A 26,632-nucleotide genomic window follows, 5' to 3' on the forward strand; every position below is an offset into this window, starting at 1 on the left:
GTATATAGCTAATTTAATAATAAATGTAATGATTTTTGTCCATGTTGAGCTGTCCAGTTGTGCTAATGACAGCTGTCTGACATTTTGTCCTTAACCTGCATTTACATGAAAAAGTGAACTGACTTTCTCTTGGCACCAGTAGTGTTCCTCTATATGGCCATAGTAATTAATACACGTGAGACATAAACAAGCTGACTGTTTCAGAGATTTTGGAAATAAGTGGAGATAAGTGTATTTTTTTCTAGGTACAAATTGAAGACTAGTTCTACTTGTTTAATTTTGAACTTCTTAAGCTGAAGTCTAGACCTTTGGCTTGTCACGGGATTTGGTCTGGTCAGGTAGACAACAAAATACAGGCTAATGCATTCTCATTAGTGAACGGTATCCTGAAATTTTCCTTTGGAATAGAAAGTAAATGCTGCAGTTGGCCTGGCAGTCAAAGAGTACTTGGATCTGTTGTTAGTTGAATTGCGTAAATCGGGAATGGTTTATTAAGCTCAACTGTTTCTGTACTTCAGCTCTGGTAATTGAGCCGTATGCTGTGTCACATGACTGTTGGAAAGTTTAACTGGAAAGCGAACTAGCATGTGAGCTTGCTAGTTTGGAGTGCACTGAGCAATGAAATAGCACAGAGTGGAAATCAATGGTCATACAGTGTTAACAACTAAATTCTCATCTATGAGCATAAATAATTTAGATTGAGAAGATTTGGTGTACCTCTGTCAGTGTGCTTTCCCTGAGACTGCAGAGGTGCAACTAGGAATGGGAATTGGACTGAAGAACAGAAACAAGTTATGTGGGAAAGCTTACTTACTTGCAGACTTTAATTCTTCTGGCTTTAGCTGGTTTTCTGGCAGGAGTTGTTTAACAGAACTTAATTGTTCAGACTTCATAAAAATGTTATGTTTATTATAGTTCAGTAAGATCTAAAACTATTTTCCTGTTCTTAATTCTTCAAGTTTCATTTTTTGAAACTTCAGAGTTTGTCCAGTTTCCTTGCTGACATAGAATCAGTCTCTTAATATGCTGATCCTATGTGCCAAGTGAAAGCATGTCCTTAAAATAGGGCACTTTAATGAGAAAATTGTGTTAGTGGAAATAACCTTAGAGAGTAATGAAGGAACTTGGGCTGAAGCTTAGGTCTGGGATGTCTGAAAACAGTCTGAATACCTAAGGTTAATGTGGGCCGGATCCTTAAATTTGGCCATCTGCTGGCTGCCTGTGTTGGAACAGACATATGGGTTCTGGTTGCTATCCTGTAGCACAACGTGGTAGGTCAGAAAAGGGAACCCAATTTCAACGTACAGCTTTCTTAAAGGCAGCCTGTGGTAGACAGTGAGGGCCAGCAAGAGTCAGCATCTCCAGTTACATTGTGTGTGTTCTTTTTCCCTTTGCTTCATCATCTTCACTGGGTTTTACAAAGCCCTGTCTTTTACCAAACAAACAAACCCAGTATGCTTTTTGTGGGATTGGTATTTTTAGTGGTTGGTGAGATAAATACCTAGAGAGCATGCTGAAAATGTCTTTATTTCTTTTGGGGAATAGGAATGGTTTGGGAGTTGGGGTTGTTTTGGTTTGGTTTTTTTTGTTTGTTTGTTTGGGGTTTGTTTGTTTGTTTGTTTTTGTAGCCACATTTATTGGGGCTGTGCAAGCATAGCTTGTTTGCCTTTTAATACCTAGCCCATGCTCCTGAAGTGGTGTATAATCAGTGGAATTCATCCATCCTTCTTTAGTTCTGTTTTCCTAGCTTCAGCAGCAAGTATTAGTTTTAGCTTTTACTCAGTCCACTCTGACGCCTTGATCTTTTTGTGTATTCTTTTGAAGATATCTCCATCCCTCTGCTTCACTTGTTTGTTTGTTTTGTTTGCCTGTACAGGAGCTAAGAAGTATTCTGGAAGCTCAAGAGAAGAGAGTAGATATGGCCGATCACTCCTGCCTTCTCGTCTTTCTTCCTTTATTTTGCCCTAGATAAAAGCAATAGTAGTAGTTTCACAGGGATAGGAGGTGAAAGGCTTCTGATCTTGTTTTTATGGATTCTGAATGGAGTCCCTCCTCTCACACAGGTGGGACTTCGCTGCTTTTGAGTCTTAAAGTAGTGTGGTATCTAATGTCTCAGCTTGGTGTTAGAGAGATAGTTAACGGAGAGAACTAGACCTCTGGGTGCTGTGAAAAGACTAAAAAGGGCACTTAGTTTCTTCTTTTCCTGTCTCCTCTGACAGATAAGTGTTAATACTCAAAACTACTGATGCTTTTACGATGTGACCCCAGCAGTCCAGTACCTGCTAGGGATGTGACAGCCATATTAGGTTTTCAAAGCAAGTGACTTTGCTCATCATCTATGAAGGACTACTACTCTTGTCTGTTCTCAAATGGGTATTTCATGAATGTGGGAATCTGGCAGCTGAACTGAGAGCATTTGATAATGTTCTGGAGGAACCAGAGTTCATGGTCTCATGCTGAGTTTCTGCCCTCTTCTGCAGCAAAATCGAGGTTTGTGTACAGCCTTCTGTATGGAACTAATCCTTTTGTAATCTGAATCTTGGACAGCATAGTATTGCTGGGGCAATTCGTATTGCCAGAATTGAATCAGGGTCTGCTGCATGTGTGTGAATAGCCTCTACGTTGTTTGTGCCTCTTGTTGCAGGACCCAGAACAAAAGTTGTCTCTAGGTCCAGCTTTGCAACAGTTGTCAAATTCCATCACTGTAAGGGAAGGAACTGAAAAGATACTGGTTCGGGGGGAGCACTGTGATGAATGTTCATTCCTTCCAATTGAAAAATACTTTTTTTTCCACTACATGCGACAGGCATGTGATCCCTAGAGCCTGAGTGGGCCTTGTTACCAACGTTACATTTGTTTTCCATTTCTTAGCACTATGATTGTAAGTATGAGTGGGGTAAAAGGTGAAAGAGAAAAACAGGGAAGAGATGAGTAAATGTTCAGAGAAGAGTTGAATCCCAGAGAAGCAAAAATAGATTAGTAGAGAAAACTGTCTGGAAGTAGAACTCAGCTTCCTGAATTTCCTTTGGATTAAAGGTCCACCAGTGATAATATTGATGTATAACCCCAAAACATTCCACTTCTGGTCTTTTCCCTCCTGATGGTATTGTATTTGGAAGACCTAATGCATTCAAGTCTGCTTTTGTGACCTGCGTTTCCTCAAAGCTTCTCAATCATGTTTTATTTATGTTTTCTTATTCTTCTTTTTTTCACCTCTGATACCTGTCTAATTGAATAAATGGCATGATTTATTTTTGGTGGAAATGTCTAACACCTTTTCGCATCTAAGAAAATTGATTTTAATATTAAATGCCACCTTCTGTGTGAACGTTTTATGAAATCTTAATGTCTTACTGTCCTATTTAAATAAGTTTACCTATATTCTCAACTTAAACTTGAGCAATGACAGTCAAATCAGTTCTGTAGGTGTGTCATACTTCACTGCATAAGCAAATCCACCATCGTTTAGAGACATTCTCTCTCTCTCTCTCTCTGATGGTGACCATTCCAAATGCAGCAATGTCTGTGTAGGTACCATTCCCACTGTATTGTTACAAACCCTGACTTGTTTCTATTGTGTGTAAGGCATTCTATTGTGTCCATAGACAACCTTCACTGACCTTAGTTTGATGTAAAGTCCAGCAGGTCACTGCTTAGATCCTTGTTCAACTAATGTATTTTCTCATTTTCACTATGTTGAGGGCTGTATCTGTTGTCAGTCTGTTACGTTGACTTGTACTTAAACAAAAGAGTCTCAAGATTGGCATCACAATCTCTCTGGTGTTGGTTTTGAACTGAAGATTGGAAGGTGGCAGAGAGGAGGCCAAGAATATGCTTTTCTATACGAGTTTTGTATAGGGTGACTGACTAGCTCAGAGAGGTAAGATTGTTCAGAAGACTGAAGATGGTAGAGCATTTATTAAACAACCTCTTTTTAAACCTTTTTAAAGACCTACTGTGCTGACACTTGGCATTTCTTTCAGTTTTTGCTCTAGGTATGCATGAAGTAGTAATCATTTGAAATAATTTGAAGATTACTTCCTTCACAAATATCTTGCTTTTTATTGCCATTTTTCTGTCAAAGTAACTTCTATTGTATAACTTAATTTACGCAGTCTGTGCTGCGTTTTTACTAACTCTGACTTGCTTCAGAGTTCTCACTTTTTGCTTGTTTCTCTCCGTGTGCAAAATTGCACTGCTTTCTTTTTGCAGGTGATTGACAACGTACGTGGTGATCGCTTTCTTCCTCTTGGGTCATGAGAGAATTAGGGCGACAAAGAATGTTACGCAGTGTTCAGTCTAATCTCCAGTTCAGAGACCGACTCAACTAGCTTAATGTAATTTTGGGCAGGTGTCTAACTTCACTAGTAAAAGAGATGGCAAAAAAGCAGAGCAGGTTGCTGTCTTTTACAGTGTTTACCATCAGGAAGTTTCTGTTAAATTATCACTTGAGTCTTCTGCAGTTTGAGTCTAACACTTGTTTGGTCCTTGATGGACTAGGTTACTGCTGCCACCTCTGTAGTCAACTGTAAGGCTTTGAAGAGTGTTGCTGTATTCTTTATCTATTTCTTCTTATGTAAATCCAGTCAGATTCATTCATTCCTTTGTCACAGACTGTTTTACTGTTGTGGTCATCTGGTTTTCTGCTTGGTCCATCTACCCTTTTAGAAGATGCTCAGAAATTGATGTAATTTACCAGTGTTAAGTAGAGGGGGTTATTTTACATGTGCTTTTCCTTCACACTCTTTGGTCAAATTCTGGGTTAAGTTGTAAGCACCGTAGGTATAATCTGGGAGTTTCTTAGTTAGCTTGAAAATATAACTTTCATTAAGAAGAGTAAAAACCTAAAGATATGTGTCCAGGTGGCCAAGGCGGCCGATAGCATCCTGGCTTGTATCAGAAATAATGTGGCCAGCAGGACCAGGGAGGTGATAGTGCCCCTGTACTCAGCACTGGTGAGGCCATACCTCGAGTACTGTGTTCAGTTTTGGGCCCCTCACTACAAGAAGGACATTGAGGTGCTGGAGAGTGTCCAGAGGAGGGCAACGAAGCTGGTGAAGGGTCTAGAGCACAAGTCTTATGAGGAGCAGCGGAGGGAATGGGGGTTGTTTAGCCTGGAGAAGAGGAGGCTGAGGGGAGACCTTCTTGCTCTCTACAACTACCTGAAAGGAGGTTGTAGCGAGGTGAGGGTTGGTCTCTTCTCCCTAGTAACGAGTGATAGGAAGAGAGGAAACGGCCTCAAGTTGTGCCATGGGAGGTTTAGGTTGGATATTAGACAAAATTTCTTCGCTGAAAGGGTAGTCAGGCACTGGAACAGGCTGCCCAGGGAAGTGGTTGAGTCTCCATCCCTGGAGATATTTAAAAGAAGGGTAGATGTGGTGCTTGAGGACATGGTTTAGTGGTGGACTTGGCAGTGCTGGGTTAACGGTTGGACTTGATGATCTTAAGGGTCTTTTCCAACCTAAACGATTCTATGATTCTATGATCACTGGCATAAAGAAAAAGCTTCACATACATACACCCCCAGGTCCTTTTCTGCCAGGCAGCTCTCCAGCCACTCCTCCCCCAGCTGGCAGCGTTGCATGGGGTTGTTGTGACCCAAGTGCAGGACCCGGCACTTGGCCTTGTTGAATCTCATGCAGTTGGCCCCGGCCCAACGATCCAGCCTGTCCAGGTCCCTCTGCAGGGCCTTCCTACCCTCCAGCAGATCGACACTTCCACCCAACTTGGTGTCATCTGCAAACTTACTGAGGGTGCACTCAATCCCCTCATCCAGATCATCAGTGAAGATATTGAACAGGACCGGCCCCAACACTGAGCCCTGGGGAACACCACTCGTGACCGGCCGCCAACTGGATTTGACTCCATTCCCCACCGCTCTCTGGGCCTGGCCGTCCAGCCAGTTTTTAACCCAGCACAGAGTGCACCCATCCAAGCCATGAGCAGCCAGCTTCTGCAGGAGAAGGCTGTGGGAGACAGTGTCAAAGGCCTTACTGAAGTCCAAGTAGACAACATCCACAGTCTTCCCCTCATCCACTAAGCGGGTCACCTTGTCATAGAAGGAGACCAGGTTAGTGAAGCAGGACCTCCCTGTCATAAACCCATGCTGGCTGAGCCTGATCCCCCAGTTGTCCCGCACGTGCCGTGTAATGGCACTCAGGGTGACCTGCTCCATGACCTTTCCCAGCACCGAGGTCAGGCTCACAGGCCTGTACTTCCCTGGATCCTCCTTCCGACTCTTCTTGCAGAGGTTGACCAGGTTGACCAGCACTGCTGATAAATGATGGAGAGTGGCTTGGCAAGCTCCTCTGCCAGCTCCCCCCGTATCCTCAGGTGGATCCCATCTGGCCCCATGGACTTGTGGGCATCCAGGTGGAGGAGCAGGTCGGTGACTGCCACCTCTTCAACAACTGGGGCTTCATTCTGCTTCCTGTCTCCATCTCCCAGCACAGGGGTCTGAAAACCCTGAGGATGACCAGTCTGACTATTAAAGACTGAGGCAAAGAAGGCATTAAGTACCTCAGCCTTCTCCTCATCCTTCGTGGCAATTTTTCCCTCCGCATACAACAAAGGAGGGAGATTCTCCCTGGCCCTCCTTTTGTTGCTGATATATTTGTAAAAACATTTTTTGTTATCTTTAACTGCAGTGGCCAGTTTAAGTTCTAGCTGGGCCTTCGCCTTTCTAATCTTCTCCCTGCATAACCTCACAACATCCTTGTAGTCCTCCCGAGTCACCTGCCCCTTCTTCCAAAGGTCGTAAACTCTCCTTTTTTTCTTGAGTTCCAGCCAAAGCTCTCTGTTCAGCCAGGCCGGTCTTCTCCCCCGCCTGCTCGACTTATGGCACATGGGGATGGCCTGCTCCTGCGCCTTTGAGACTTCCTTCTTGAATAACATCCAGCCTTCCTGGACTCCTTTGCCCTTCAGGACTGCCTCCCAAGGGACTCTGTTAACCAGACTCCTAAACAATCCAAAGTCTGCCCTTCTAAAGTTCAGGGGAGCGGTTTTGCTGACCCCCTTCCTTACTTCTCCAAGAATTGAAAACTCTGTCATTCCATGGTTGCTGGTTGCTGAGCCCAAGGCAGCCCCCGACCACCACATCACCCACCAGGCCCTCTCTGTTCGATCCTCACATTGCATCTTCTGACCAGACTCTTCTGGCAGTATTCCTATAGTTCAGTGATTCAGTGATTTGCAGGTGAAAATTCATGACTCCTCAGAGTTAAAAATGAATTTTAATTTCGTATAACTTAACAAGATAGCATAAAGCTGTATTTGCAATGCATTGCTTCAAGTACAAAAGCAGTGGGCCTTCTATTAGTAATTCATAACAAAAGCTGTGCTCCTAGTATATTATGACGCCATGCTAATATTATACTTCCATGTCATTACGTTCTGCCTTGAAGTCTGCTGCTGCCGCTGGTCTTCATTGCACCATAATTAAACAAGTCTCTGACACAGCACCCCTGTTCTTGGAAATAAAGCTAAATACAGTCCTTGATGCCTAGTGCAGTGTAGTCTGCACTAGGGCATAAGAGTACTTATTTCTCTTTTTTCTCTGTATTCTTTCTTCCATTTGAATTCATAGAAAGGTAAGCAGGTCATTGGTTTATATATTTGTATTATGGAGTAACTTCTTGGGGGCTGCAGTATACATCAAGGAGAGATTATCCACAAGTTTCACTTTAACCCTGAGGGAGTGACTTCAAATTCCCTTGAACTGAAACTGGTGGATTTAAACTGGCTTTAGGCTACGGTGTTTAAGACAAAAGCCTGATTCTGGCCATGTGTATTGACCCAGCTGGAGTGATAACAAAATCAAGAATGGATGCCGTATATTTTGAAAAAAGATGTAACAAATAAAGCAAAAAAAATAAAGCCAACCTATGAAAAAAAATTATATCTGACTGTAGACTAAACCTGCAGACGTCGCAGTACAGCTTACTAGAACGCTGTTTCTAGAAAGATCTTTAGAACTTAGACTTATTTGTGTATGAGAAATTAGATTAAGAAAATACCTAACTTACAGACTCGGATTTTATATTTTGTACTTAGTAGGATGTCCCTCATTTTGACGAATGTGGTTGTATAGGCCTTGCTGCGATGAACAGCAGCCAAGGAGCAACTGTTAGGGCACAGTTTGCTTTTTGCTTCAAAAGCTGGAGGGTATCTAATTGTTGCTGATCCTAGTGAACAGACGTTCTCTCTTCCCATGCACGTGCTGTTTAGCAAGCAGATAACTGAACTTAGGCCAGAAGCCAAAGTAACTCTGTGGAGGCCCTCAGATAAATTGCATACAGCTAAGCAGCCGATATTCTGACCACGTGCCCCAACCCAAACAGATGCACTGACGTTATGGTGAAGCAAGCCTTCAGGTTAGGCAGGCTTGAAGCAGAACTTCCTTTCCTTTTCCCGCACTGAGCGTGCAAAGGGACCCCAAAGGGCTCGGTCCCTAAAACGTAGCTGTACATTACAGCAAGGCAACTCCTTAAAAAGAGGCAGTTTAGAACTGCTGGGGTGAGATGGAGTGAATAGAGATGTGCTCTTGCTCATGGGAGGAGAGGAAGCAGGTCTCTTCTGCCAGTCCTGCTTTCCAGTCTAGCAGCTTTTGTCCTCTGCTGTGCACAAACCCGGGGACCGTGTCCGTGAAGGGCCCCCATGCCCTTTCACGCACTCCTGCGGGCTCTGGGTTCTTGTTCACCGTTTCCTCGTTCTCTCTCTGGGCTCTTTCATTCCTTTTGCTTTTTATTGCCTAGAAAACAGCTAAACTTGCTCTCAGTCACTCTTGGGAAGAAGCAGTTGTCATCTTTGTTCCTGAGGGTTTTTCCAGCCCAGAAGGTATAGGGGTGAGCTAGTCGGTGAGTTTTTTCCCTGCTGTCCGGATACAAACAAGTGTGTATCCTCTATTGTAGGTGAATTGGTATCTAACTTAATTGAACTCTGAAATCATTACTGTGCTTCACAGAAAACAACAATGTAATTTCTTGTTTCCTTTGTCTAATTTTGACAGGATGTCTGTATTTGTAATTGAACATGTGAAAATGCAAATAAGTAAAATAGGTCCAAATGTTTGCTGAAAGAACAACAATAGAATTGCTGACACTAATAGAATTTAGTGATCCACTGATTGATGATACATAAATGAGCAAGAAAAAAGGGAAACCCTCATTCTTCCTGCATATTCCCCCAAGCTTGTGTTACGGTTTGGGAACTAATCCATCAATGCATGTTACCTATGCAAAAAAGATGAAAACTCTGCTGTTCAGCTGATTATAATGGGACTGTCTTAAAAAGTATCACCTTGATTGTGCTGGCTGCGTTGTACTTGAGTCTTTCAAATTGCAAATCTCAGTGATTATGTGCATAGCAGTGCTTTTAACACTTTCTGGTTTGCTTGAACATAATTTATAGCTCTTGTATTATGCCTTCACTCACAAATTTTGCAAGCGGTTGTGCTGGTTATCATCACAAAAGACATTTGCTGTCTTTCTAGGCAAAAGCAGAATACTGACTGTTCATTACAAGGAAAACATGGATTTTTTTTTTTTTATTATTTTAATTTACCTGGACTTTTTAGAAATTAATTATGGTGGGGAGTTCCCCCACTTGTGAAATGCTGCAAAATACAAAAAAGTATGTCAAGTCAGTTCCATCTGAACTATTTGGGCGAGAGTCTTAACATCTTATACTTTGAAATATTTGTAGTTAAAGTTTTGTAGGTATTTCCAGTAACTAGTTTAGCTGAAGAATGCTATTAGTCATGTCAGTCTTCTCATTCATGTAGGGTGGCTCCAGAGAATTACCACTGTTCCAGTTAGGTCCTCAGTGAAGTATTTTGCTGGATCTCTTTTATTTGCTTTCTGACTGTTTGTGGGTTTTTTAAATTTTATTTTCAAAATATTGTGCTAGATAAAAACCTGTTTTAAAAGTGAAAGTCCAAGATAATCTCAGCTGCAGCTTTTCCAAATGGGAGTGTGGTGATGAGCACTGCACTTTCCTTCCAGGTGCCTAGTGAACATCTTGTAGGCTAGTCCTAGGAGGGAGGATGATCTTTGCTGGTCTTTCAAGGTGCTGCTGAAATGTTTAAGTACTTAGGTTTGAGGAGCTTGTGACATGAAACATCAGCCAGCTGTTGCCATTCTGCTCTGTCCCTTAGTTTTCATTCCTTACCCTCCATTATGTGCACAGCACATGCTTTTTAAAAGCTCACTTCAGTAGAAAAGTCATACTGATAAAAGCTGGTATTTGGGGGTCTTATTTCCAGCTAATATGAAGTCTTTTGTATTTGATGATTTTTATTTAGAGGATGAGAGATTTTTATTTATAGGAGAGAGGATGAGATGATGTGAAATGAGGAAGAATGTCAGATAAAAGGGGTTGAGCTCTAGGAGGGTAAAAGTATAATATGTGTCTTGGGAGTGAGAGGAAAGTGAAGGTGGGTACTGAAAGAAATTATTTTTAAACTTTTTACTTCCACAAGTGATTTTTTTAATCTTCTAGCACTGGGAAGTCTAAATTTGATCTGCTGCAATGGACATCTGGTTTTTTCTTTCCTTCTAACAGGTCGTGACAATGCATGTGAGAAGACTTCATACATGTTTCTGCGGAAAGAACTTCCTGTGCGACTAGCAAACACCATGCGAGAAGTCAATTTGTTGCCTGATAACTTACTTAACAGGCCTTCAGTTGGGCTAGTACAGAGTTGGTAAGTTTAAAAAAAATGTGGACTGAAAAATTAATGTAAAACTAACACTCTGTTGCATTACTTGCAACTCAGCTTGAATTGTCTTGAACTGAAGTCTGTTTTCTGCCTTGAATCATTTATAATGCACATTTCTTGTCAAACGGAGTTTCATTTTCTTCCGTCTAATGTTAAGTGAATACTCTAGTATGGATCTTAGAGATAAGAATTTGTAAGTTAGTCTTTTAAGTTAGTAAAAGCATACTGTTGTCTCCCAGACGATTAGAATCAGTCAGTAACTTCCAAGAGCAAGCTTTTTAAATATTCCTTACTGTATTGCACTCACGACTTCTTGAAATAGCTGTTCTTTCTCCTTATTCTTCCTTTGTCAAAAATACTGAAAGAAAATTTAAACCTTGTCTGTTCTTCCCATTGCTAAATCTTTAAAAACATAACCTGGTATTCAGTGGAAGTTATGGAATGGGACAAAAATCTGGTGTCATCCAGTAAGTAACATTCTCCATTGTAATAACTAGTGTACATACAAAGCGATTCAAAGTCCTGTCATCTCTTCCACAGTAATTAATTTCTAGCCTACTTGTGTGTTCAGTGAGGTTTGGAGACTACTGTCTTGTATGTATTAAACTCTAAAAAAATTGTTGTTCATGGGGTATTTATTGTCTCTCTACCTGCAAATACTTGATCTGAAGAATTTATTTAAAAATATCTTTGCAGTATACAGCAAACTTCCCTTTGTGAATAACAGCTTATCTCACTGTAACAGCAGTTAATGTTGTAGGCTTCTGTTAAGTTCAGTCATAGCCCTTGAGCCAAGAAATTCCATGTTGACTGTATATTGACTGCTGGGTTTGGTCTCTCTCATTTATCAAGCTTTAGACTTAGAAAATATTAATTAGGATATATGATATTGTGTACTTCGGTTTAACTATGTTTCTATGAAAGTTAATACTAGCTGTATTGATGGCCACTTCAAACATAGTGATTAAGTGCTTCGAATACATGTAAATGCTGTGGAGCCACAGAATAACAATCACGTTGTGGTTAAGTGGCAGCTTGCAAGGTTTGAAGGCGCATATCATCTGGCTGATGTTACCGGTAGCTGTTATGCCAAATGGGAAAGAGTGGATAATAAGCAGGCCTTTTAGGCTTTTCTAATCTAGGTGACTTGTGAAGCTGTCTTTAGTGAAATGTGGACAGATAAGTAAATGAAGAAAAGGGAATAATTTTTCTGTTGTGACTCTACAGCGTAATTCTTCTAGTCCAAATATATGTTCTGTGGCATATGCTTTTACCCTGCTAATACAGAGTCAAGCAACATTTGGATCACTTCTGGCAAAGGAACTGAATGGGTGTTTAGAGTGGATGCCCCTTCAGAATTTTTGCTTAGAGGTTTGAGGACTCATGAGATTACTTTTATGGCTGCGATATAACTGATTGAAAAAAAAAAAAAAAATCAGTCTTGAGTGTGTTAGAATATATAATGACTGTAAGATACTTATCCAAATCTTATATTTTATATGATAATGTGATTTGCACTGTCACAGCTGTAGAGTGATAGTTTTCTGTTAAATGGGCCAAAATATCAGACTTCAGAGTGATGAAGAAGTTCAAGTAGACATACAACCCAGAGATGGAAGTTTGAAATCAAACTGTTTGTCATAGTGTTCTTCTAATTTTGATCCTCAGTTAACTAACAGTTCTTGTGGAAAGGAATATCTTCACTGAGATCATGCAAGAATATTTTTGTGATCTTATGTCAGAAGTAACAAAAATAACAGTAGCATGTTGTTTCCCTGATTATAGATGTGGACTTTAAAGAGCTTATTTTTTATTTTTCTGTTTAGAGGTTTTTAATTGCCTTTTTAAACATTTACCGGTAGATTATAAGTCCTAGTGATATACTGGTGATGAGCCTTGGGCAAAATTTACTGGATCAGTTAGCTTCTAAAAATAGCAAAACAAAACAGTTTTATTAACTTCAATGTGAATGACCTTGAGTATTATGCAACTATGCTGATAGCAGGTTTTGAAACATTTATAATTTCTTACCCTAAAGTTTAGACATATCTAGAGCGAGATTCCTGAATTTTATGCAGTAGAATAAATATAAATTTAGCTGTTCAGCTGTTTTGTGAACTTGTAAAATGAAGAAACCTCTTCTTGACGCACTTGTTTTGATACTTCAAGAAAGAATTTTTTTCAGATCTGATTTCATGATCCTTTATTTTCACTATGCCATAGGTTGAGGAAGCTTGACAATTTATTAATATGCAAACAAAAAATCTGATGTACATTTGCCACAAGTGAGCAAAGACATAATGCATTATTCACTTTAATCTGTTTATTTGCTAATTTTCAGTAATTTATGGAGTCACCAGCATATTTATGATTTATTTACGCTACCACTTTGCACTAGAAGCCTATGTTTTTATGTGCTTTTGGCAAGACTCCAAATTAGCTGGAGCTTTAAAATTTGATTTCCCAGTCTATTCCTTAATGTCAGCATGCCAAAAAATACAAAAAGCTCCTAATCTTTAAAGTAGGCTTTATTAAAACTTTTAAATTGGAGTACAGTGGCTCTGTAAATAGATGGAACTTAGCTTTGGTGGAGTAAGAAAACAAATTAACCCTGCCTACTGTACAGCATGCATCCTTTCCTGTCAGTCCTCTGTCCTGCCAGGCAGTGACATTCTGGATTGCATGAATTTTCTACTCCCTTATAGGTCCCTTGGGAAGCAACCTCATCTTGTCACTTCTGAGAATATGCTCCCTGCTGCAGGCAATCCCTGTTCTCATCTCAGTTCTCTAATCCATCTTCATGGTCACGCTGTAGGCACTTTGCTTCCTGTACCATGCTCTTTGACTGCACTGCGCTGCCTAACAGATTTTACCACTGATTGCTTGATTGCTCTCAGGAAGGGTATTTTTTTTTTTCTCTTTCCTTTCTGGGTTCCTTAGCCTGATGTGTGCAGCAATGAGGATAGGCAAGACAGCTGTCCTTCCTTTGTGCTACTCGGCTACGCTTTTCTGAATAAAGCTGGCATTACCCACAGAGTGAACTATGAACAAAAAAAAATGGTTTTGCATTTCAGTCTGGACAAAGGTAAAACGCTAGCTCTGTCCCAGTTTGAGTTCATAACTTAGTTTATGTGTATGTTTTGCATGGAGTAGCAAAGGAAGGATTAAAGTGAATCAAAATAATAACACAGTTAATATGCTCTGGCTGTGAACTGTAGTGATTCCAAATAACGGACAGATCAACATCCCTTGTGCTAGGGATCAACAACTTATTTTCTCTTTTCAAAATTAACGGGCAACTTACAAGTTCCAAAGAAGTGGGCCTTTTTCAGGCCAGCTTTCCGAGGGCACTCCTTAGCTAAAGTGCGCTGCAGGTAGGATGTTGAACATGTGGCAGAATTGCATAATAAAGGATATCATCGCTAATGTGATATGATGAGGGAAAATAGTTACAATAAAACCTTATAATGGATAAGGTCAGAGCTTGTAAAATATCTAAAGTGAGTGTGAGGTTTGCACAATATGCTATTCAGTCATATCTAAAATTCACATTTTAATTAACCCTGACCAAATTTCTCTACGGTTCTTTAGTACTTTTCCCTGGAAAAGGCTGTAAATTTCCATTTATCTCCTTGGAAAGACCCGTTAGAGAAATCAGTACAGTTTGGGGATTAATAATTGGTTTTCCTCTGTTTTTTACATTCAGACTGTGCTAACAAGATTGTGTTACCATAGAGATATGTTTTACCTTTTCAGTGCTTTGGTATTAGAGAGATTCTAAAGGAAAATCTTAGTGAAATACACGTAGGGAAAAAGCAAAGGTATCTTGCATGAGTTTAAAGAAAAAAAAAGAAAAAGGAAATCTGCAGTTGACATTATGGGCATTTATAGTGATTTCATGTATGAAATGTGCCATTCTAGAATTATTGCATTTGGCAGACTGACAAGAATTCAATCTACCTGGCAGTGACTAACAAAAGAACAAGGCTAAAGGGTGCTTGAAACCAAAGAGCTTGCCCAATGAATTGTAGTTTGTTGTGATAAAAAATTAAACACTGGAAAGACAACAGCTTTGAAGGGCAAGGGCTTTGATTTCTGCTTTTGATGACTTACTGAAGATAGCAAAATATAACTGACGTTCTCTTTTTTCATCTATGCTGGTTTGGTTTTTTTGTAGATTTGTGTCCTGTGTAGTTGTATTCATTTACTAATAATATAACAAGTCATCCATTATTCTGGTACTTTTCTACTTTATTCTAGCTGGCTGGTAATTGTGTGTGAAGTGTGTTTAAAACATCACAAGGTTTTGCTTTTCAGTGCTTGGTAAATTCTGTAGTTACCACCTTCATTTATCCATATCTGCACCCACAGTTCAAATCAAAAGAAAATTCAAGGAAATAGATGAGTTGTATGAAAGGGGAATGACCTTTTTTACACATACTAGCTATTACAGGAGTGAACTAAATTGCTGACTGCTCACCATCAGGCAGATTGTAATGGTGGTGGTGGTGAAGACAGTGTTGTGAATTATTTATTACAGCTAACCAGTTATAAATTTCCTTCTAAACAAGTTCTTACTTAATTTCTTTAATTTTGAGCTGTTTGGGAGGGAGTGTGGGGGAGTGAATTTTGTGTAAAAACTAGAAATCACAACTGGATGAAAGAGAAAGGCGTACAGCATTTGCAGCTTTCAGTTTTTATTTAGAGACTTGGGATAATATACAAGCTGTTACAACATCCCTGGTTGGGTAATGTACACTGGTGGGCATTGGACAGTGGGTTAGATTTGTTTGATGTAAGGCTACTTTTTTCAGCTTCATTTAGTCAAGGAATTGGAAGAAATAGTAAAAGTGATGGAAGAGATTTGAGTAACTTAGATTTAAAGTTAATAACCGTTTCTCTGAGCTAGTCCCTCTAACTTGCTGGATACAGTGCTTGTGCTAATGAACTTGACTTCTAAAGCAATATCAATTTACTTTAGAATCAGAAAGAGACATCTAAATATTTTTGATAACTCTATCTAAAGAAAAAGCATTGCCTGTTTCCATAGTTTCTCCATTACTACAAAGATTAAAGAGAAATTACTTTAGCACATTTATAAATTTCCTTAGAGCATTTAGTTTGTGTAATTTTCCTTTGTTTCAGAAACTCTCAGTTCCTCCTTGGTGCTATGTTGAGCTTGCGGCATAATGGCCTCAGAAGCTGTTCCGCCTGCTGGTTGTGCTGAAGACTGGTGACCATGTTTGGCAGCTTTTTTCTGGTTGAGACCTGTTTTAGTCTTTCTGACTGAGACAGTTTTCTGCACAATTGCTTCCTGCATTAGATGAACACTTGGCTGGCCCCTGCCTGATACTCTAGTAAAAGTGCTGATCCTTCAACACAGGAGTAGTGATGTTTAATTATTCCAGGGGCTGCAGCCTTAGGACCAGTGTCCCAATAGTGGAGAGCACGAATCTCAATACAGCGTACCAGTAATGGCAGGCAACCAGTCAAATCCACACAGCACAAAAACCAGGTATCGGCTCCCTTCAGTACCAGAAATACTCATTGCTGGTTTATCCTCAGCATCAGCACAGGATTGCCGATGTTTGAGATTCGTGGTAGGAGGTCCATAGTGAAAAGCACCTGCTGTGTTGCTTCTCAAGCGTGGTGGTTGTCCTGGATCTTCAGAAACAGGACTTCCATAATATTATATGATGACAGATGGGGGTGAGCAGCTCCCTAATAACCTCCTCTGACTTATTTTGCCATGAGAGAAGCTGTCCCTTCTTTCATGACACAGATCTATTGAAGCATCTTTCATATGGGAAGAAGCTGAGAGAGCTGAGTATCTCCTTAGAGATATTCAGCAAGCCATCTGCACTGTTCAACCTGAAAAAGAGAAGGCCTCGGTGGGCAGTGGGGTGGTGGGTATTATCAGTGTGTATAATACCTAATGGGAGAGAATGAAGATGAGGGAGCCAGACTTTTTTCAGTAGTGCTCAGTGACAGGACAAGAGTCAGTGAATACAAATTAAAGCATGTGAAATTCCATCTGAACATCAGAAGAAACTTGTTTACAGTGAGGGTGATCAAACACCACAAAAAGGTTGCCCAGAGAAGCTGTGGAACCTCCGTCTGTGGAGATATTCAAAACCTAACTGGACATGGTCCGGGGCAGCCTGCTCTCGCTGACCCTGCTTGAGCAAGGAGGTTGGACTCGATGATTTCAAGACATCTCTTCCAACCTAAATGGTTCTGTGATTCTGAATTTCCTTGGAAAGCTGGCTTGCAGCCCTGGGTGTTCTGGGAGGCAGAAAAGGCTATTGTTGCTTTTATGAAAATGGGTGTACAAGAGTGGACTGGGGGTGTGGGGAAAAACAAAGAGAGGGCAAGGAAAAAAAAGGCCTCCACAAAACAGGGAGGATGACAACAGAAATTAAAGCAGGAAGGGAAAGGATTTCAAACCAGGAGGAAGGTTTGAAAGGTTGGGAGATGGGAGCATAAAGAGTAGGGGGTGGTTGTTCACAAACTTGCTGACACCTACAGCATTTGGTCTTTTATGTAATATGAGAAACACTTTGCAGTGTGGAGCATACTTGGGACAGTCCAGAGTCTGCCTCCTGGCATGTATTGTGCCTGTGCTGGAGAAATCATAGCGTTTTGGCCCACTCATTGGTTCAGGTCATGATGGCTGCCTTGAGTTTCACACATTTGATGCACATCTACAGCAGCTTCCAGTTTAGTTTCTTCTGAGAAGAACTTGACCTTCTGAGAAGTGCCAAAACCACTGTGCAAATATAAGCAGTGTGGATTAAGTGAAGATTATTGGGGGATTCATTTCAAAACCATACCACAGGCTTAGATTTGGAAATAAAAATGCTAATGTAGACACAGGCATTGGGTGGCAAGAGATCAACCAGTATTTGAGGAATGGAATAAGACTCCTTCATAGAAATCATGCAGGTATTTTTTAGGTAGATTGCTTTTCTGTGTAGAATCAAATATTTTGCCTGATTTCCTTTTACCACACAAATAAATTTAAGACAGCAAATATTTATTTAATTATTGTTGTGGTTTAACTCCAGTCAGCAACTAAGCACCGCACAGCTGCTTGCTCACCCTCCCCCCCTTCCTGGTGGGGAGGGGGAGAGAATTGGGGGGAAAAAAAAGTAAAACCCACAGGTTGAGATAAAGACAGTTTAATTGGACAGCAGAGGAAGAAAAATAATAATAATGATAAAAGAATATACAAAACAAGTGATGCACAGTGAAGTTGCTCACCACCCACTGAGCAATGCCCAGCCTGTCCCTGAGCAGTGATCACTCCCCCTGGGCCAACTCCCCCAGTTACATACTGAGCATGACACCATAGGGTACGGCGTAGCCCTTTGGCCAGTCTGGGTCAGCTGTCCTGGCTGTGCCCCCTCCCAGCTTCTTGTGCACCTGGCAGGGCATGGGAAGCTGAAAAGTCCTTGACCAGTGTAAGCACTGCTTAGCAACAACTAAAACATCAGTGTGTTATCAACATTATTTTCATACTAAATCCAAACACACAGTGCTATAGGAGCTCCTAGGAAAATTAACTCTATCCCAGCTGAAACCAGGACAATTACAAAGGAAGATCTTAGCTTTCTTCTTGTATTACAACCCACAGCATGAGAGAACTGGTCCAATCTGACAATGCTGGTGGTCTTAAGTCAAGTCACATGGCTTTTTTCATTCCTAAATGTATTTGCAAGAAAAGGATGCTACATGAATGATACCCTTTTCTCTATTCACAGAAAAAGTCCAGAAAGTCAGTTTCCTCTTTGAGACAATTGTGGATTGAATGACTTAGATATGTTCTCATCACCCATCAAGGAAATGGTGAAGGAGGTAGCAAAGACTGTTTGTGGAGCATCATATATTCAGCAGAGGCAGAGCAAAATTGAGCACAGGAATGGGTCTTAAGTATTGCTCCTGCATGACATTGCCTGGTTTGGCAAGAAGTCAAAAGCTCATCTTATTGCCTCCGTAGAGCCAAACTGATGACGCCCTGAATTGCCTCAGTGCCTTGTCCACCACTTTCCCATCTTTCATTTTGAAGTTCCTTTGCCAATTGCTTATTACTGTGTTTTGCTCACTGTAATAATGGTACCTTTTTTCCCATCCTGTACCCATCATTAGCTTGATTGACCTTGATTCATATGAGGCAGATGATGTTGAAGAACACGTACCTCTGTGAAACAGAGGAGTGAGGGTGATCGTAATTTGTTACGTGTTAAGTCTTGCAGGTGAAGCAGCTGAGTTCACAGAGTAAAGCAGATTTTTCCAGTGTGAATTAATAAAAGGGGAGTACTTGCAAGGACACATTCTCAAAGGAGATCAGTTCTCATTCACTCTTTCAGAAACTCAGTCCCTCCTCCAGCTGACGGTCCTGATGATTCTTCCCCTGCCTCTCTATCCTCCACATCACATAGCCTGTCCCTGCATAGTTAGAACTGCTGCAATATCTTCCTATCTGCCACATGTTGCACTTTGCAGGAACTCATCTTCAGTGGACGGTGGGCTGTGGCTCCTTAAGTTACTGCCTGTTCCCTGAAGTGACCCTAGGCAATTTCTTGAATTCCTGGGAGTGTGGTGTGAGGGTTGTTCTAAACTGGTACTTATCCCTTAGCAGTGTAAAAGAACATGTTTTAAAATAAGCAGTACTAGAGACATCAGCTACTTCCCAAACGTGTCACTGACAAACATTTGGGGGATTTCTGTAGTCATTTGTGACGTTTGCAGGAGGGCAAAAACTCACGGAGGGACAGGAGCTAGCGTTACTGTGCTGACCACGTTGAAAATGTCAGTCTCCCTGGAGAAATGTCGCAGTGACCTGCGATGGCTGCAGCTGAACTGGGGAGTGGAGCAGCAGCATGTGGTTCTGGAGGGAGTCACGCAGACAGCAGTGCTGTCTTGAGCTTTGCTGTAGCTTGAAGGTGTAGGGTGAAGTTTCATAGCCTGCTTAAGCTGATCTTAACATAGAACTGCTACCAAAAGAGGTTTTGTTGTAATGTGAAGTTGTCCAAGCTTCAGTGACTGGGGTCAGTCTCATAGGCACTGAGCTTATGTATAGGCCATTCTGTTGAGCTGATCTAATGGGTTGCTGCTGCTGAAAGGGGAAAGGCTTGGTCACTTGTTTTGCTTATGTAGGCTTTATGGTTATCTTTTCTCTCTTGTGCTAGCTTTAGCCAGTTAGACCTTTCTTGTTTGTTTTCATGTGTGAGGATGATTAAAACAAAACAACCAAACCTATCTGGCTGTCTGTTTGGCCATTACAGGGAGTTACAGCTGTTGACACACACATCTGATTCGCGCTGGTGTTATCACAGTGTAAGTGGCAGTGCTTAGCCAGGAGCGAAGGAAGGGCAAAGGGAGAGGAATGGCAGTTCCTTCTGGTAACGTTGAAACCCTGTCTTTTATGTGTGATTGATACCTTGTGTGATTTACTTCAAGAAACAAGTCCCAGTTCTGTAATCTTTAAAGCTACCTCTATACCGCTAAATGCACCTGCTTCAGGGGGTGATGCCTGGTCCTCAGGCCCAGTGGTCTGAGGTGGTGGCTTTCATACTGGTGTTGGGCTAGTTTCCTAGGGAGCAGGCTGGTCACGTTCATGTTGAGTGGTACTTTGCCTTAAATCTTCTTTGGGTCCTGTGTGGTACCTGGGTGGCTCTGAGCCTTAGTTAATACCTCATGTGTGCTGAATGTCTGAACTAGAGAGTGCTGTGTTGTGCAAGAGCCGTGTTTTTATGAAACTGAGGGTTGTGTCACACAGCCTGAGGTGCAATGTCAGGAGATGTGGGAGTGTGTGAAGGGGTGTACGCTTCTGGAGTACAGTGGTAGGACCAGCTTGGTGCAGTCTTGTTAGCACAGCTTTTGGGGAGTGTTCCCTGGAGCTTTAGTTTGGAATGAAGGTTGGATCGTTCTCTGAAGAATGTGGGAGCAAACTAACATCTCTACAAAGTGGATGACCAGGAAACCAAGATCCTGAAATTACAGACCTACTTAAACCAAGTTACCTGAAATTACAGACCTACCTGAAGAGAGGGTTTGCTCCTGTTAACTTCAGCTTGGTTTATATAGCATTTTCCTGAATTGTGGACTGTAGGGTCATAAATAATATTTTTTAACTCAATATAATATATTGTAGTTGCTTTCTTTCCCTCTGTTGCAGCATCCCACTTCATTTTAGCCTTTGCAGAGAACTGTGTACTGTGCTTCTGTTGTTTCAGATGAGGTTGTAGTCTTAAGATTAAAAAAAATTAAAAAGTATTAGGTTTAAGTATTTTAACTTGTTTATAATTTTTGCTTATTTCAGGTACATGCAGAGTTTCCTTGAGCTTTTAGAATATGAAAATAAAAGTCCTGAGGATCCTCATGTTCTGGATGAGTGAGTAATTGGTTTTCTTGTGACAGTTCATTTTAAAATAATCTGTCTCAAAAAACAAGTGTTTTTATTTGTAAGGTAGAATTTGTGCAGCAAAGGCCAAAATTGTAATCTGGAGCAGAATATAGGAATCTAAGTGCTTTTGAATGATATATTTTGCATGTATACAGTCTGATAGTTTAAGAAATGGCATGAAATGCTTCCTCCAAGACTGTATTGAGAAGACAACATGCGTGGGAAAATATACTTGCATATCAAATACTTATGACTAAAATGTCATTTTAGTATACACTGAGCTTAGTACGCTGTTGTATATAATGTATATTAACACGTTAATACTTTTATTTTTTTCAGTTTGACAACATTCAATGTGTCAGTCATTGCTTTATCTAAAAGCTTTTTAAATGGACTTCAATTACTGGTGATCACCCACCTCATTGAATAATATTACTGATGTTTTGAGAAGAAAGAAAGGCTTAGCCAATTTTCTTTATCAACAAAATCATATTGAAATTGTAATTAGAATTTTTCCTTGAAATTTGTATGCAGAAAACAAAAAAACTGACATGGAAGTGAGAACAACAGGTGCAACGTATGCATCAGAGACTTGAAAACAAAAAAACAAAGCACGCCGCCCCCCCCCCAACACTAAAGTCTATGGTTACCCTGTACCATATAGCAGTCAGCTTTGTTTCAGGAGATTACTTCTTGCAGGTTTTTTGTCGCATTGGTTAGTTTTCTTAGGGAAGCTTGTCTTTTAAACTGATTTTTTTTTTTAAGCTCTGGAAATCTTGCCTGACCAAGCAGTGCTTTATAGGAAGTGTTTCATAAAACATCTTGCAGTCCAACAAATGCTCTGTTTGTGCAAGATGTGGCCTGTGCTGTTCAAAAATGGTGTTTTGTCTTCAGTTAGTTTCAGATACATTCACTGCTATGTTATGTAAGGTTAAGTAAGGGTTTTATTAGGTGATGTATTTTAGATTTCATGCTCTTTTGGTTGTGGGAATGTTATCTGAGATCTTTACACTTTATTTTTTAAGTATCAAGCAAAACATGCAGGAGAAATTCAAGTGCACGAGTACCAAATTCCTTGCGCGACAGAACTGTAGAAGGAGCTGTAAGGATTGTAGACTGAGTGAATTGTAGTGCTATTGAACAAGGGAGAAGTAGCTATTTTATCAGTGCGAGTCCTGAGCTGGAATACTGTCTTCAGTTCTGGGTACTACCTATTAGGAAATTAAAACACACGTGGACAGTATTGATGTGAAAGGAACAAGAATTAGAGACTTCGATAGTTCCACCTCTGAATAATGTTGAAGGCATTTGTTTAGACTGGCAAAAAAGAAATTGAAGCGCAAGACACTGGAAGTCTGAATGTGCCAAAAAAAAAAGTCCCTGTAATAAAGGATGATTAGTTGTTCTAAGTGAAGAAGTGGAGAATTAAAAAATGTTTCATTTTTAGTAAAGTTGAGATTGTATACAGGACAAAAAGTACAAATTCTAATATTAGTGAGAACAAACTGAAAAAGACCATTTCAGAAAGCTGTAGAGCATCCCATTTTAAAAGCTTTTAAGAATAGATTAGAAAGCTTTCGTGATGTTCTAGGCATGCTTACTCTGTAGCGGATAAATTAAATGAACTTTTCGACTACCTCTAGCTGTTACATTTTGTGATTCTGTATTTACAGCCTGTTTGCTGATGGGGCAAGAATTTCTGTTTGTGACTAGTTTAGCAGTAAGTTTTCCGACTGGTTGACTAAGAAGAACATTTTGAGTGGGATTAAGTTACCAAAACTTCGGTGTCTATTGCCTTTTGAGATGGCATAAGCTATGCTAGATATGTAAGTGAGCCTGTCAAGTGTAACACAGGTCCTGTTAAGCCTATAATGTCCTGGATGTGCAGGTGGAGGCAAGGTGATTACGTAGCTTCTGGTACCATCTTAGGTGTTCTGTATTTACGTAACTGAATTTCAGCTTTTTATGGACTTCAGAGGTTCAAGGTAGATCACAACATACCTATTTTTACAAAAGGTTGATGAACAGTTTTCTTGGAGATCTGTTTTTAGAGTCTGTTCATAATTATCAAATGAATTATCTGATTCTGACATATGGATAACATGCATTCTTGGTATTGTTTCATGGCAATTGGAGATATTGTTTGAGATGCTCTATATTAGTATGATATATGAAATATTTGATGATGAACCAAATATTTACTTATTCAGTATAGCTGTTAGTTAAAATCTTCGAAATCTTACAATTATTATATTATATGCAATTAAGTACATATAATAAGGATGCTGGGAATTTTTTGCTACCTACTGAGGTGACATCCAGCTAGGGATTTTGACACTAACAGTTGTCTTTTATACTGAATTTGGCCTGTGAAAAGAGATGAAAGACATGTTTTCTGATTAAAAAGCAAATTTATTCTTCTTGACAGTATTGGATAGGCTACCTAAGATTAGAAAGTCAGATTTACTTTCCTGCTCTTTGCATGTCATCTATTCCTAACTTTCTGAAGGCTATGCCATTTAACTGGATAGTGAGCTGTAATTAGCTATTATTTTAATATTCTTTGCAAACTACGTCTTCCAAAAATACTCTTAACTACATCCATATTTATCTTGTAATAACCCACAGATAAATCTAACAAATTTCTCAACTCCTGTACCAGTATTCCATGTTGCTGCTGTCTAGCCTACGTTTATGCCTTATGGTCAGAGGAGAAATATGATTAATGAACTACTTTTCAGTGGAAAAAACCCACATATATGAGTTAATTTGTGTTTACATGACACTTTTCTGTTCTTTTGCAATTGCATGTATCATTTAATACAGAATTTGAGCCATTATCTGGGACTTTGTGGGTAATGTCTTTAGAGATGCATGAATAGGAATAGTACGTTTCTTTAATCAGATTGGTTTGCTTAGAGAAGGACATGTGGAAGTTCACTCTATAAGGTAAGCCTGGTCCTTTGAACCAGAGCCTTTCTTGTCCTACCAGTACCTACGGTGTATCTCTTTGAGTACCTTGCATATAGTAGCGTATTAAGAGGGGTTGGAACATGCTTCATCTCTTGGTTCCTCTCAGCTGTCTTGTTCCTGCATTGAGCATGCTGTAGAAGCATGCATATTACATATGAATGTTGCATATTATATACTTCATATTACAGAAGACCCAGTCTTGCATCCTTTGGTCATCATAGTGCCCTTCCTTGTTAGCGCCCTGTGTGGTCTCAGATGGCTTACTCATTTTATGATGGCCCCCATCCCTTCTTCCTTTAGCTTAATGACTATCACAAAATGTGAGACTTGCCTGGATGGAAGTACTTCTGCCCCAATACCACCCCAGCAGCTTTTGTTTGGAGCTGAATGTGATGTCCACCTCAAGCACTCAAAAAACATGAAGACTGACCGAGCAGTTGATTTTCTGAAATTGAATGTTTGTAAGAGTGGCCCAGCTTATCTCTGCTCTTAGTGTATGAATTTGAGGACAGATGTACGCTCATGAGTGTTACCTTTTTATGAATATTGGACAAAATCCTTTAAACGGATTTTTTGTCTCAGCATTTCTGGGATGAAGAGGTTCAGAGGTACTTCAGCTTCTTTATTACATTCTGTAGGTTAGCAGACCTTATGAAGACTTAGTACAATGTCACCACATTACTGTCACTGGCAGTAGTATGGGCATATGCCAAAAGGTCAGGTTACTTTTGCATTTTTGATAACACAAATATCTTTCCTCAAGCTGCAGAGCGGTCAGGTGGAAGTCTTTCCACAGTTCTGTCAAACAGTGTGATTGCAGGAGTGTTAAGATAAGGTGTCCACGCTTGGTAGAGCATGTAAGCTGGCAGAAGTGTTGGAAATTTCCCACAGTGTCAATATGCATCCAGATAAACACACCGAAGCAGAAGTTGTTTTCCAAAAATTGAAGGGTTTATAAAACGTGCTGTTCATACTTACTTTCAAAGAACACTTACTCCACCCTCTACACTCGCGAGTTTCTTTGCTGATTTTCCTCTTTGTGGCACTCCCGTGGGAGGGTGTGGGGGGGGAGCGTCCTGGAACCAAGAGCAACCAAAGTAGTAAGCTGTCAGTATGTCTAGGGATAACACACACACAAGAAATTTTGTAAACAAGAAGTAACTTTCCTTTCCGCAACACTAAGATTAAAAGAGTGATTCTGTTAGCAATTTGAAATGAGTAAATATTGGAGTAGATTTGATTAAGAATCATTTTTTGTTACTTTCAAGCAATGTGAAATGTTACATCAGTTAGTTTTGCACTTTGAAAGTAGCTACGCTTTCCAGTAGAGAAATCTTTCAGAGTGTGAACTTGTACCTGTCTTTCTGGTGATTCTCAGCTACCAGATAGCACTTCTTTAAAAAAGAAGCAGCCAATTAAAAAAAAAAAAAAATTGCTTGTCTATTGCATTTAAAAGGATTTTCTTTTTTCAGTCTACTCATCACGTTCTTGTCTTCAGTCTTTCAGATAATATTATCCATAAAAGACTTAGCAAAAATTCCCATTGTCTTTATATTGACTTTCTTATGACTTCTTTTCTTGCACTGCAATGATAGATCAAAACAGAATAATATGTACAGTCATTAGGGAGTTAAATAATAACTTGTGTTGTGACATTGATGAATTGTCTTTGCAGAAGTCTATAGGCTTAATTTATTTAACAGCAGTGGCAACGCCTTAAATATTCTTTCGTTAATACAGAAGCCACTGAAGCTCACGTGACTAAAATAGCTTCATATTAATAATTTCTCATCTGTCAAACCAACTGCATTATTTATTCATTGTGGTTTTGAAAAGACGATACACAGAATTTTGAAAAAACAGTCATTGCTAAATAAAATTTTCAGGGCTATTCTGGAGTATTTCCTGCCCCCCCCAGCTAATCCCATGAGCATTTTAAAAATTCCTTGATATGGTCTCCCACAGTTTGAGTACAGTAAAAGCTTTGTGTCTTTCAGGGGTGGGGGGGTGGTAAGGAATGAGTGGTAAGATTAAGGATATGTGTTTTGATTTCTGCCCTGCTGTTTTGAAACATGCCTATATACTTCATGTGTTTGGTCCTTCAAAAGCATCTCCTTGATAGAAACACTTGAGTGAACTCAGTTACCTTCGAAGATGGAACGGGAGGTTTGTCATATCACTGCAGTAACAAAGAATTCCTTTATTGTGTGTATTTGCACACTAAGCTTCAGCTATGATTTGCTGGTCTGTAACAGATAAACCTCCTTAGCCCCTTTTTTTGCCCTTCAGCATACTCTGTGCATTTAAGCACTTGGGTAGTGGGATGTCAGCAAACAGTTTGCCCTCGTGGAACATGTAGGCATTATGTTGTATTTATTGTGGAGAGTGGAGGTATTTAAAAACAAATAGCAAAGCTGGCAGCAAACAGCAGTTAATAGAGCGCATTGTCAGTTGTCTTTCAGATGCGATTATAAGTGTTGCTTCTCAGCTCTGTTTTTAGCTGCGTCTTGTTGCTCTGAAACAGAGAAGCAGCA

General features: G+C 40.1%; 1 protein-coding gene across 5 annotated transcripts in view; it reads left to right on the top strand.

The window, feature by feature from the left end:
- The window catches only part of PDK3 (pyruvate dehydrogenase kinase 3), a 61,877-nt gene that overhangs the window by 11,786 nt on the left and 23,459 nt on the right, over window positions 1-26,632 (top strand). For 3 of the 5 annotated variants that reach the window (XR_014227439.1, XR_014227440.1, XM_082304307.1), the window contains exons 2-3: window positions 10,561-10,702; window positions 21,042-21,113. Coding sequence is in view for 3 of the 5 variants with exons in the window: in XM_082304307.1 (XP_082160433.1) it covers window positions 10,561-10,702; window positions 21,042-21,113 (214 nt within the window). In the remaining 2 variants the exon portion in view is untranslated. Of the gene's footprint in view, window positions 1-10,560; window positions 10,703-15,862; window positions 16,233-21,041; window positions 21,114-26,632 lie in introns of those variants that run through there. The other 2 variants (XM_082304309.1, XM_082304308.1) reach the window with 2 other exon arrangements.

This window comes from Platalea leucorodia (assembly GCF_965183815.1).
Source record: "Platalea leucorodia genome assembly, chromosome: 2".
NCBI lineage: Eukaryota > Metazoa > Chordata > Aves > Pelecaniformes > Threskiornithidae > Platalea > Platalea leucorodia.